Here is a 13,822-nt window from a genome sequence, read left to right as displayed (position 1 = left end):
TTTAATTGCCCTACCTTTAGGAAAAAAAAGTCTACTCAGCATACCACATTCTTTTTCCCAAATGAAGAGAATATAACCTATCATCAAGGTTATTCCAGGAAGTGACTGTGGCAATATGCTCATCCTATAGTAATTACACAATCTAGCTCTGGAGGTTGGTGAATAAGACCTTTACAACATCCTGGGGTGACTGCTAAAGAGGCCAGAGCCCCTTCTCTGAAAATATTAACTTCCAGTGCAGCAATCAACAGCCAGAGGAATGGCTTGTTTAGAGTGAGAGATGACTTTTTTGTCATCATCATGATGATAGTCTCCTTACAGATATTTTCCTGTGCATCAACTGTGTACAATTATATTTGAGGAGCATAATCCCCTAGTCACTTTAAATATATATATAGGCTTTTTATAGTGTGAGGAGTGGATATAAAAGCTACTTGTGATTGCTGATATCCTGCAGGTTTACTACATTTTCCTTAGGATTGCTTCATGATAACCTTTTCATTTTTCCTGCTACCTCATACTTCAGGTTTTGTAAACAGTTATGGAACAACTCATGCGTGTTGAAGACTCAAAATCATTTTCTATGGTGATCATTTGATTCAAAATATGATTCTCATTTTGGAAATCAGGCAGGGTAGTCTGAAACCTCCAAATAACCAGCTGGCTGAAAGATGATTTTGTTGCTTCTCAGCTTGCCTCATATCCCACATAGAAGCAGTCCGGTTAGAGAGCTGCACCCCTTAACTGCATTTATATAAGCATCTTTGATGGAGGGCAAGGGTTTCTAGCAAAGAGGGCTGTATGCCTTCCACCTCTGCAGTTGTCTTTGGCATTCTTCGCAGTCCTGTCAAGTAAGGCAGCATTCAGGCATTTTATTGGCAGCCAAAGACCAGTTGAGACTATGTCTAACAGTGTGGTCATAAGTCTCTTAAATTACCTGTGCCTTCAGAAATTCTTATTTATAGCCTAACTCCTTAAAAACAGAAGTTTTAAGAAGTCTCAGGATCAAAGCCATATGGAATAAGGTTGTAAATGTAAAAGCAATTTGAAAATCATGAAAAGAGGGAAATATTCTAGTAAGGATGGATAGTGAAATTACTGTGACTTACTACTGAATTTGGCCCTGAGATTGTCTAAAGATCATCACTAAGTGGACAATTAAATACCTGTGGTACTACCACATAACAGAAGATCATGTAGCCTTTAGAATTATCTGCAGGGTAAATTTGTAATAGTAATAAAAATGCTTATAATACAGTATTTAGAAGAGAGAACTAAAAACTATAAAATTATCTCAGCTGTGTTTATCAAAAAAAAAAAAAAAGAGGAAGAAAAATGTTGGAATTCACCAGAATATTAACTATGGCTGATGACATGAAGTGATTTTTGTTTCCATGTTTATATTTTTTCTTTTCTTCAGATAATTATAATAAACATATATATTACTTTTATAATTACACATAAAAGTTATCTTTTTAGTTGACTCAGATTGCAGACAGAAAAGGCAGAAAGGGAAACAATCATGAATTATAAGATTTTTATTATGCAATGAAAGAACTTTCTCAGCTCTTCAAAGTAAACTTTTCCTTCATACTGAACTGAATTCTAAAAGAATGTTGAGTAATATCATGTGCAAATCTTGATCAAGTTCTTAGAGCAAATGCAGAGGGGGACTCCTGTCTTTCTTATAACCACCCCCCAAAGGGAGCCAAAGGCACAGCACTATGGCCTGAGGTAGTGGAGATTAACCAGAGGGGAACTTGTGCCCCACTAGGCTTTTGTTTCTTACTCTGTATTTGATGAAGTACCTTTGCCTATTGCATTTATTCAAACAAAATGTGTAAGATAGGCCTCGAAGAAGCAGGGCCAGCTTTCAGCTCTTTATTTCACACCTTGAGGAGTGAACCACCACTAGTCCTGTAATTTTTTTTTTCAGTAATATAATTCAACCTTTCCCCCTTTCAGGTGTTGCTGCCCTGGATTCCAATGTATCTGGAAAAATTGGTCTACGTGCTGTCGTATATTATTTCTGTACCACTATCATCGCTGTCATTTTAGGTAAAATTTATTTCTGAATCCTTATTTTTCTATATAACTGTGACTTTTCATTTAAAAGTTGTTGGCTTTTTTAAATACACCCCTTTTTTTAAATCCTAAAGCACAATCGTCAAACTATTAGGAAACAGCACTTTTTATATGAAACAAATATAACACTGACTGAATTTCAGCCATGGTACTTCTTATTAATGTCTCTAGTAAGAAAAGAAAATGAGTGACAGTTCTGTGCCTTACCGGTGTCACTGGATAGAAGGAAGTGAAGCCAAGAGCTAATACAATCTTTAAACTTGATCATTAGTTTAGAATAGTAGAGTTGAGTATAATTATATAGTATTTCCAGAAAGATAGCATTTCAGTACATTTCAAATTTCACATAGTACCCAGAGCTAAAAGATTCTTGCAAAGTTTAGATTCCAGTTGAAAGAGGGAGAATGTTCTGATAAGGGAATATGATTTTTCTTTTACCTTTGGCACTCTTTTGTGAAGAAAGTATGGTCCATCCTTAGGACCTTAAAAACGTGAGTTTTTAAGAAGGATACCCAGAGTGGGAAGAGAGGAAGGGAGTGTAGTCAGATGTTACAGCCAGCTTGACCCCTTGCAGCTTTGCTTTAATGAACTGATAAAAGGTGATGAGAATGTGGTGAGTTTTAGTAATATTAGGCCAGGGGACCTAGGAGGATCTGAACCCTGCCTTAAACCAAAGCCACATCTCCTCATGAGATTCCTGAGGGAGGCCAACACAAAGAAAAAAGCTGGGCATATATCTTTTCTGCAGCCCTGAGAAGGAAGAGTGGACCCTGCCCATTCATGGCCCCTCTATTGCCCAATGATTCTTCCCAGTAGCAAAACTGACCCATTCAGCATCATAAAGTCCTATCCCCTTGGACTGGCATTTCCCCTTGAGAGGAGTGATAAAGTACATGGGACCTTTTCATCTTCATTCCCCTCTAGTCAGACAACCTGGTCTTGCCTAAAACTTCCCATCCCTGCTTGGACCCATTACCTCCATAGGCCAAAATGGTACTTTCAGATGCTCTCTTAGACAGTTCTTCCTTACAGTGATAAGAACTAACAACTCTCTCTCCTTGGAACTCCTATTCTCATTCCACCCCCAAGAGTCACATGGAACAGTACTTCCTAACCCACATCCTTTTATGGGTTATACAACAGCTTTCCAGATATTAGATGGCTTGTGGGATGGAAGATAATTCTCTATGACCTTCAGAAAAATAACCAGCATCTGTGGGTAACCGTTACAGAAAGATGTTGAATGAGTGCCCTGAGTTGGAAAATGAATCATTTTCACCCCACCCCCTGCATAGGCTGATCTCATAAGCTAAAGAAAAGGAAAAAAAAAAGAGTATTCTTATCAGCAGGTATTTCCAGAAGCACCTCTATAGTGCAGCCCCTTCATTTTCTAAAAACACACAGGAAGAGTTCCTTCTGTTTCATTTAGATGGAAAAATAATTAAGGCAGATGTTGAGGTCCCCACTAGGCTTGGCATTTTGGCTGGACTTCAGTGTCCCCATCCCAGTGTTGCCTGGTACCACCAGGCCCACCAGTTCTAAGATAGATGCACAAGGGGTGTCAGGTGCCCTGGGAGGTTCTTAATGATCTGTGGGTGCTATCTTTGGCCTTAGGTATCATCCTGGTGGTGAGCATCAAGCCTGGTGTCACCCAGAAAATGGATGAAATTGACAGGACAGGCAGCAGCCCTGAAATCAGTACAGTGGATGCCATGTTAGACCTGATCAGGTGAGTGTCTGGCCAGCAGGATGATTCATAGACAAGTGACCTTTGTGGTCACACAGGGCCCCATGCTTGGTTTAGTGCTCTGCTGTTACCATCTTGAAATTTTTAATAATTTTTGAAACATTATACATTTTCATTTTTCCCTGGAACCCAAAATTTACATAGCCGTCCTGGTTCCAAGAGGGAAGGGAAGGAACAGGCTCCTCTGTCAGGGTTTAGAATGGACAGAGGTTTTGATAGCAGATTGGTTGCATTATGATTCTGGGCTGGGTTGGATGGTTAGTTCTGAAGCATACTTGAAGAAATACTTTTTTTTTTTTTTTTGCCTTTTTCTAGGGCCACATCCACGGCATATGGAGGTTCCCAGGATAGGGGTCTAATGGTTCCCAGGCTAGGGGTCTAATCGGAGCTGTAGCTGCCGGCCTACACCACAGCCACAGCAACACAGGATCCGAGCCGCGTCTGCAACCTACACCACAGCTCACGGCAACACTGGATCCTTAACCCACTGAGCAAGGCCAGGGATTGAACCCACAACTTCATGGTTCTTAGTCAGATTCGCTAGCCACTGAGCCACAACAGGAACTCCAAGAAATACATTTTTTAATTGTACAGGAGAAACCCTCTTATCTGAAGCAATCAGGGCTAGAGGTTGGTCAGTTACTTTTTTAAAAAACAGCATTTAAAGCAAAGAATCATAAAAAAAAGTTAGATATATATTCCATATTTTGTTTACACTTTAAAGTACATTTATTTGCCAGTTTTGGGGTGTAGAGCCAAGGTTTTGTCTTTGAGTGTGTCAGTTGATTGTAATTTCATATCATTTCTGTTGCCTAAGCTGCCTTTATAAATGCATCATCTATAATTTCCAGATTGTATCCATGAAGTGGAGTAACAAACCATAAGAAATTGCAAAGAAAGCTGAATCCTTCTGATTGTTCTTTTTATTTCACTTGTCTTCCCTTACCTAATGCAACCATAGGACTTTTTTTTTTTTTTTTTGTCTTTTTAAGGTCGCACCTGGGGCATATGGAGGCTCCCAGGCTAGGGTTCCTGCAGCCACCGGCCTATACCACAGCCACAGCAACACGAGATCCGAGTCGTGTTCGACCTACACCACAGCTCACAGCAATGCCAGATCCTTACCCACTGAGGGAGACTGGGGATCAAACCCACATCCTCATGGATACTAGTCAGGTTCATTAACCACTGAGCCATGATGGGAACTCCCTTAACCATAGAAATTTTACTCACTTTCCTTGACTGAGTTTCTAGGCATTCAGCTTAGTTTTTATAGAAACCATTCCTTCCTTTTCCTACTCATTTTGCATTGATGTACATAATTCAATAACTACAATGATATTTTCCATTGGCATAAAGAATTGGGGAACAAGTGCAGTGGACTCTCATTGATGAAAACAGAAATGTGCAGAAGAAGTCTCTTAACTGTGTGTGACCACCTGCAGTGCAGTGTTTCACCAAGGACAGCAAGCATATCGGCTACCTGTGAGTGAGTTAAGTGTAATGGTTGGTTAGGAAGCTCTCTATACCTGGTAGAAGCTCTTGAAGCTCAGCAGGGAAAAGTAAATCTTAATATAAGGAAGTATTATGCAAAGGCCAGAAGAAAAACCAGAGTACTAATTCTATGTTATACTCATTTCCATCAGTGTATTGGGTATGACAAAAACAAAACCAAACAAAACAAAAAAAACAGCACCTTTGCCATAACATGATACTGCTTTTCATGTCTCCAACAGGAATATGTTCCCTGAAAATCTTGTGCAGGCCTGTTTCCAGCAGGTAAGGATAATGACTTTTATCCTTAAATTGCTCCCCTCTTCCCCACTATCACTTAAGATTTTTTTTGTTTTGCTGTCACCCAAGAAACAGAATTATCCCATCAAAAAATGGCAGGAAATGTACCTATGGTATGGAGTAATTTCAGGTGATTGTCTGTTTCATAACCCTGGTTTTTCCAGCCACAGTGAGGTGGCTTACACTGCTTACACTGCTCTTCTGTCCAAAAGGGCTCAACTGGATCAAGTTAGGAACCTGTCAAACAATGAGTGTGTTAAAATGTGGCTTCTAGGAGTTCCTGCTGTGGTGCAGTAAGTTAAGAATCTGACTGCATGGCTCAAGTTGCTAGAGAGGCTCAGGTTCAATCCCTGGCCCAGCACATTGCATTAAAGGATCCAGCATTGCTGTGGCTAGGCCAGGGAACTTCCACATGCTGCAGGTGTGGCATGGCAAAAAAAAAAGTGGCCTCTGGTACCTATTTTTGGAGAGCCACATTATATTTATGAAGAAACTTGGACTACCTTCAGATACAATGCAGTGAGAAAAAGTAGCCCTCCATCTCCTCTTTCCTTTCCCTTACATGTTGGGAAATCAGTATCTGACTCACATGTATAGTTAGTGTTCCTGGTATTTGGTCTTTTCCTTAATCTTTATGTGTCCATTTGCTGGCACTCTACAGAGCAACATAACAAAGCCATGATTGTTCCTTTAGGAAAGTTCAGCAATCTCTTCACTTCAATTCCTTTAAGCCTTTTTCTCGTGTTTATCTGTCCACTTTAGGACAGCTGAGTCTATCACAAGCTGCTGAATTCACTTACATAAATTACATGAACAGAGACCTCAGTGTATACCAACAAAAAATGGCAATTAAATCACTCCCTGCCGACCTCCAAAAGGCACAGAGCCACCTCTATTTAGGGGGTTAAGCCACAGTGGTCATTTGTAAGGTTCTTGGTGTTGGCAGAGTTTCCACTGAAGTGACATTTATGCCTGATGTGATGATATACTAGCTCTTTCTTAAACGTCTCTGCTGAAGCCCAACAGAACCAGCATGGCTAAAGGAAGGGAATTCAACAGAAATCTCACTCATGTAACAGCCCTAAAGGGACTGTTGATTTTGGAACAACCATATAGTTCTTGATGTTTATTAAAGTCATGCTGCCTACATTTATCAAAGCAATGAGGTGGGGTTTTTTTCAAGATTAAAAATAATACGTGAGGAGTTCCTGTCATGGTGCAGCAGAAACGAATCTGACTAGGAACCATGAGGTTGCAGGTTTGATCCCTGGCCTCGCTCAGTGGGTTAAGGTTCCGGCACTGCCATGAGCTGTGGTGTAGGTCATAGACGTGGCTTGGATCTGGTGTTGCTGTGGCCATGGTGTAGGCTGGCATCTGTAGCTCCAATTAGACCCCTAGCCTGGGAACCTTCATATGCCACGGATGCGGCCCTAAAAAAAAAAAAAAAAAAGACAAAAAAAATACATGAATAAATAAATTAACATAAACAAAAATGATTGCCAGGATCTCTACAGTCTATTAAAGCACCTAGAAATAAAACCTATACATTCTTTCACATCACTGCTCCATTAATTGGTCCTGTATTATGAAAGTCGGAGTACATTTTGACACCATTGAATGGTGGCTGTGGCAGTCAGGGGGTTGGATTTCTTAATCCCACTTTTGTTTCCATGGGAGATACCGTCCAAAACTGAAGCCAACAGAGGCCTCCGAGGTGAGACCTTTTACTGGTGCTTGTCTGGCCAAAGTCATATTCCTGTGGTTTAGCCTCAGAAGCTTAATAAATTTTTTTGTGTGTGTTATTTGATCATTTTTTTCCTTCCAATGTGCAGTACAAAACCACGCGTGAAGAAGTGACTCCTTCTAGTGAGCCAGAGACGAATGGGACAGAAGTGTCTGTCACAGCCACCATGACGACTGCTATTTTCAAGGTACCATTTCCATCCTGTTATTTGCTCCCTTCACCAGTAGGCAGGGACTGAGCCATGAGTGATCAGGGGGTGGAAATAAGTCCATCCTCATTATTTGCAGGTTCCACATTTGTGAATTCACCTACTCACTAAAATGTATTTGTAAGCCCAAAATCCACACGATGCTGTCATGGTCATTCACAGACACACAAAGAGTGGTGAAAATTTTAAGTTACCCAGCACGTGCTCCCAGCTGAGGTTGAACAAGGTTATGCTCTGTCTTCTTGATCCAGCTCTTATACAGTAAATGTGTCCTTTGTGCAGTGTGTTTATGCCACATTTTTCACATTTTTGTTCTTTGTCTTGGTGATTTTACCTTTTGAAGTGTCCCCCAAGCATCATGCTTCAGTGCTGTCTAGTTAGTGTTCCCAAGAGCAAGAAGGCTGATGAGAAAACAACACATGCATTAGATAAGCTTCATTCAAGGATAGGTTAAAGTATCACTGGCTGTGAGTTCATTGTTAATGACTAAATAATATATAATTAATAAGGAGTCTTTGAACAGAAACACGCAGAAAGCAAGGTTTTATATTGACAAAAATGTTGTGACTCTTGGTTCGCAGGATCCTAATCCTCTCTTTCCCCTAGGAACAGTGATTCAATATTCACTAATTCAGTGTTGGAGGCCACTTTATAGAGTGTAACTTCTGAGAATAATGAGGACCAACTGAACCACATAGAGAAAATAAATGAGCCCTGTCCCTTCTGTATCCCTGCCACTCAGAGTTGAATTGGGCACCTCAGGAACTACTAGTTAGATTTGCAAGACTGCATAAACATGGAATGCAGGCCTACAGTTCCTTATCTGAAATTCTACCCAGATGTGATTCCAAGTTCAGAGCTTACTCCTTTAGAAGGGCCAGGTGGTATATGTACCATGTCTTATACAATATCCTTAAGTGGGAATGGCAGTAATATTCTCAAATCAAGCACATCAGTATTTCTGCAGCTAACTTATAATGTTCTGCCAAGTTAGAGAGATAGACTACAAGTAGACTCATCTCAGTTCAGGATAGATTTTGCCACCAAGAGTTTGCCATAAATCTATCAATGAAATTAATGGGCTCTGAGAGCTTTGGGGATTTCAGCCTTGGAGATTAGAGAGTAGTATATTTGTAGTGCTGTAGTAATTTCTCCTTGATGTACTCTGCCTTCACACAGGAAGGAATGATTTAAGGAAAAGAGATATTCATTAGATTTAAGAATTCAAATTAGGGAGCTCCCCTCATGGCTCAGTGGTTAACGAACCCAACTAGCATCCATGAGGACGCGGGATCGATCCCTGGCCTCGCTCAGTGGGTTAAGGATCCAGTGTTGCCCTGAGCTGTAGTGTAGGTCACAGACGCGGCTCAGATCCTGTGCTGCTGTGGCTCTAGTGCAGGCTGGCAGCTACAGCTCCGATTTGGCCCCTAGCCTGGGAACCCCTATATGCCACAGGTTCAGCCCTAGAAAGACAAAAAAAAAAAAAAAAAAAAAATTTAAATATACCGCAGTTGGCTCCCTGTTTCCTCCTACAGAAAGCCTTCTATGACCTGGCAACTCCTTAGGTTCCCAGCTTCCTTCTCAGCGAGCCCCATCTATTCTATCTAGATCTACCTCCTCCATAGGTAGGAATTATCTAAGCAGGGTACAGAGACCCAGTGCATGATGCCTTTTGCCTTTCCTTACCATTTTTCTGGACTGTGCTTTTATCTCCTGGCTACCTGCGGCTCAGGCCTAGCTTTCCCTAACCTCATAGCTCTCATTCATGTTTCCAGTCTCCGTATAATGCTTAATGCCTATAACTCAGCTTGACTGTACAGTAAATTACACACACACATCTTGCTATCACTGGCTCCTATTTCTCATAATCAGTCTTATCTGTCCAACTGCATTTGAAGACCTTCTTCTGCAACCAATGCAGTTAGCACACTAGCTGCTTGATAAATATGTGTTTGGTCATATCAGATCCTAAGTAAGAAATAATTGGTATCCCAGTGTCTCATCCAAATAATTCTCTATAAACCTGGTTTGTACCACACAGAATACATTATCTCGCTATGAAATCTCTCAGTAAATCTCATGCTGCACAACTCAGATTGAGTTCTCTCTCAGCATATCTCCTGCTATTCTTACCCAAGATAAAATGAAGAAATGGTTCATAGTGGTAGATATCTGGTGAATTTTTATATCTGTAAAATCCTATTGGTAATCCAAGGTAAGAGGGAGTAAAAAAATGTTCCTGCATTCATTTTCAGGGTAAAACAGATAGTAAAATGTCCTAAAAATGTCCATACAGCTAAATATTTTGAGCTTCCTGAATTATTAATTTGTATCTTTTTTATGCAGACTCCAAATGTAACTAGCAGTTAAAATAACCCTGAAAAACACCTTGATTCTAGAGTTCTTATTAAAAATTTAAGACATCCAGAATAAGAAATCTTCAAAAGAAATATTCAGATATGGATTTGTTCCAGGAGAGGGAAAAAAACACTTTAAAGTTCAATGGCAGAAGGTGGGATCAGTAAAATCTGACACATACGTAGGTGTTCTGTTTTGTTTTTTAATTACATTTCCCAAAGTTGTTGGTAGATCACTAGTTTGTTTAGCTATTGTATCTCCCTGTTTCAGGGCCTATGCCTTCTAACAAGATGATAATCATGCATCAATATATTTTCTTGATTTTGATCCGCAGAACAAAACAAAGGAATACAAAGTCGTAGGCATGTATTCAGACGGCATAAATGTCCTGGGCTTGATTGTTTTTTGCCTCGTTTTTGGACTTGTCATTGGAAAAATGGGAGAAAGGGGACAGATTCTGGTGGATTTCTTCAATGCTCTGAGCGATGCAACCATGAAAATCGTTCAAATCATTATGTGGTGAGCAGACTCCAGTTAATGCCATCTCACTTCTCCTGATGACTGACCCTTCAAAACTAGAACGGAGAGGTTTATGCTGATCAACTGACCTTACCCTAGAGAGGGCGAATATTGAGACACTAGAGTATTATGTAATTCCACTCTTACTTAGGAGTTAGTTCGCTAACAAAAGTCTAGATATCAGCCATTGTCTTTTCTACCCAAGCCCTTGATCATCTTGCACTCAGGCAGCATTTATGTAAGAAATAACTCTTAATGGAGTGATTTGAAGGAGCTCCCTGCACATCGAAACACAAAGAACTTCCCATGCAGATGTGATATTCAGAATATTTACAACTGGCACAACATGGGCACTAACGCATCCACCATTGCCGAACGTACCAGCAGCACCACCTGAGTATCTACCCTATCCCTTGAGAAGTCTTCTAGGTCTTTCCTAGAAGACCTCTGCCCTGCTTATCTCATAGCAAGTTAGTTCAACATTTCATCCAAAGTATAGACATTGACAGTGATGTCAAGGGTTATTTCAGTCCCTTAATCCTGCTGAACTTCACCTTCATCATCTGTATAAAGGGATAATAAAGTCTACCCCTAGAGTGGGGAGAAGTACATTAAGTGAAATGATGCACGTAAAATACTTAACCCAATGCAAAGCATGTAATGAAAGCTCCACAAAACAGAGCTGTTAGAACTACTGGCACTACTAATTCTGTTGCTCTGTTGCTGATACCACCACCTGGGAAACAAGATGACCTTGCCTACACAGAGCCTAGTGGCCATATTTAGAGAGTCAAGCTAAAGAAAGACCTGCAGATGTGACAGTCAGCAGGGTGTATGTTTACTAGGAGTTAGGTATGGGATATGTACCAGTTTACATATCCTGTGCACCTTCTTACCAAGTGTGCCCCTTATGATAGTTTAGGTGGATAGAAGCTAAGGTGCACAGGGGTGCTGAAACCTGTGTGTTCCAGCAGGGCCTGAAACTGAGATCTTGGCTTCACTGTGTCCCCTGTGCTGCTCCCAGCTTATTCAGCCAGGCCAAGATGAGCACCCTGGCTTATTTATTCCCCAGCATTCTCACTCTAAGAAAATACTTAATGATAGAAGTATGTCTTTGTTTTGCTTACTTTCTAGTTACATGCCAATTGGTATTTTGTTCCTGATTGCCGGGAAGATCATAGAAGTTGAAGACTGGGAAATATTCCGCAAACTGGGCCTTTACATGGCCACTGTCCTGAGTGGGTATGTCAAACTCAAAAGAAGAAACAGAGACCTCATTTGAGCCAATGGATTGTTGCTGAGAGCCTGGGTTTTAGTTGGTTAAAACTGGCTTCTCTCCCATGTGCAGGGAAAGATGGGATTCATAGATAAGAGAGCAGTGGGGAGGAGGGCTGCCCTTTAACAGCTGAACTGGAGGTGGATCACACTGTGCCAATTTCCAGATCTTGGCAGAACAGCCTGGACCATGTTTTGTCTCTGTCTCTATTAGTTGTGTAAAAATCACTTCTTAGAACAAGAGAAAAATCCCACTGGTAGCCTCTCTTGGCCCTCTCCTGGCCATTACTTCTTTGAGGATGTAAACTAAACAAACAAGAAAATCCCCCATGTACCCCAAGTCAAAGAAATTAGGTAGGACCTAAATTAAATCAGACTTAAGCAAGTAGGAGTCAGATAGCTAGTTGGTTCCAGCACTGCTGGTGGGGCTGGTGAGTACTGTCACACCTGCATCATCAGAAAGGGTGCTAGAAAAATCTTCAGACTGGTAGGAATTGTGTAAAGCAGGAGGGCAGCAGAAGAAAGGTTGTTTGCATATTTATTATAGCCCATTTATCGGTTCCTTGAGGTGAGATGGGGTGGGATAGATTATGAATGGCACCCCAGAATATCTACCCAAGGACAGGATATGTCACAGGTCCTAAAGAATATGGACCAAGGGAATGACTGAACACCATCAATTTGACTCCCACAGGTTAATGTCCCTAATCACCCAACTTGAGCCCTCAGCTCACCTACTGAAATTTGATTACTTTGGGATGTTTCCACCGCATGGAATTTGGTTCTTAATCTGTGTTCACCAAAAGCATAGTCTACTGGCCAACTGAGAAAAAGCCCGGGTTCTTGTAGTATGAGGGCCAGCGTCAAATCCCAGGGCCCCAGTAGTAATAGAGGTGGGACTATCCACCTTCCTGGAAGCCAGGGGCTGTGTCCAGGCTGTGATGGGACTGAGGTTTACTCTGCTGAGCCATTTCATCATGGGCATCTGCTGGTTTCTGTCCTTTCAACCCATCTAGGTTTCTAACAGAAAACTAAAATTCAGTTTCTCATAGTCCAAAGCCACAAACTCTCTGTAAGATCCTCCTTCCTGACCTCCAGAATCTGTATTTTCAGTGGCCATTTCTTATTATTTCAGCCTCACATAACTCATCTGTAAACTCCAAGTTGCCACTTACATGGCATCTGCTCAGTCTCATTTCTTAAGCCCTTTTTTTGTATTTCCTGTGTATTTTGTATTGCCTGTGTATTTCCGCACGAAACAGGATAGTATGGAAGGCAGGAATAACAACGAAAAGAAGGTCTGTCCTAAAGTATGACTGGGAGAGCAGGGGCTACTTCCTCCCTACTGCACCCTGACTCCCCTTGTAGATGGTGGGTGCTGTCCAGCAAGACAGCGGTGTGGTCCAGGCTGAGTGCTGGGATAAGGGCTATAATAGAGGCGGATATGGGCCACAGAGTCACCAAGGAGACGAAGGTGAGGGAATGCTTTCCTGAGGAGGGGAAGTTTCTCTGAGTCATAGAGGAGTGAGAATTCAGCAGCAGAAGGAAGTGAAAGCATGTTAACATGTATAGCAGGAAGAGCACATATAGGGCTTGGCAGCATGCTATACCTGTTCTGTAAGCTCTAAAATATGGGCTCAGCTACTGGCTTAGCCGCCAACTTTGACAAGATATTTGATTTGATGAGTCTCTACTTCCTCCTATGTGCAACGGCAACATATATTCCTGCCCTTGTTCTTATTTTCTCATTGGGTCATTATGAAAGTTGAATGATATACATCATGAGTAGAAAAGCTTTATGAAAAAAGAGTTAGTATGAAGAGGTGGTATCATCTATGACGCTGTTTTTCTCTGCTGTTTACAGGCTTGCAATCCACTCCATTGTTATTCTGCCACTGATATATTTCATAATCGTACGAAAGAACCCTTTCCGATTCGCCATGGGAATGGCCCAGGCTCTCCTGACAGCTCTCATGATCTCCTCCAGGTAAGTAGAAGAGGGTTGTCTGGAAGAAGTCTGTGAGCCAAGCCTTATCCACCCTCACCTCACCTGATGAAGCACTGGCTGCAGCTGGTGGGTTTTGTAGCTGCC

General features: G+C 41.3%; 1 protein-coding gene across 1 annotated transcript in view; it reads left to right on the top strand.

Annotated features, from left to right (window-relative positions):
* SLC1A1 (solute carrier family 1 (neuronal/epithelial high affinity glutamate transporter, system Xag), member 1) overlaps positions 1-13,822 on the top strand; it is a 75,151-nt gene that overhangs the window by 49,384 nt on the left and 11,945 nt on the right. The window contains 7 exon segments of the mRNA NM_001164649.1: positions 1,966-2,058; positions 3,700-3,814; positions 5,569-5,611; positions 7,459-7,557; positions 10,271-10,455; positions 11,590-11,697; positions 13,595-13,717. Of these exon segments, the coding sequence (NP_001158121.1) occupies positions 1,966-2,058; positions 3,700-3,814; positions 5,569-5,611; positions 7,459-7,557; positions 10,271-10,455; positions 11,590-11,697; positions 13,595-13,717 (766 nt within the window).

The sequence above is a fragment of the Sus scrofa genome, chromosome 1, assembly GCF_000003025.6.
Source record: "Sus scrofa isolate TJ Tabasco breed Duroc chromosome 1, Sscrofa11.1, whole genome shotgun sequence".
Classification (NCBI taxonomy): domain Eukaryota; kingdom Metazoa; phylum Chordata; class Mammalia; order Artiodactyla; family Suidae; genus Sus; species Sus scrofa.
The sequence above is the reverse complement of the archived record's forward strand: the minus strand, read 5'-3'. Positions and strand labels throughout refer to the sequence as shown.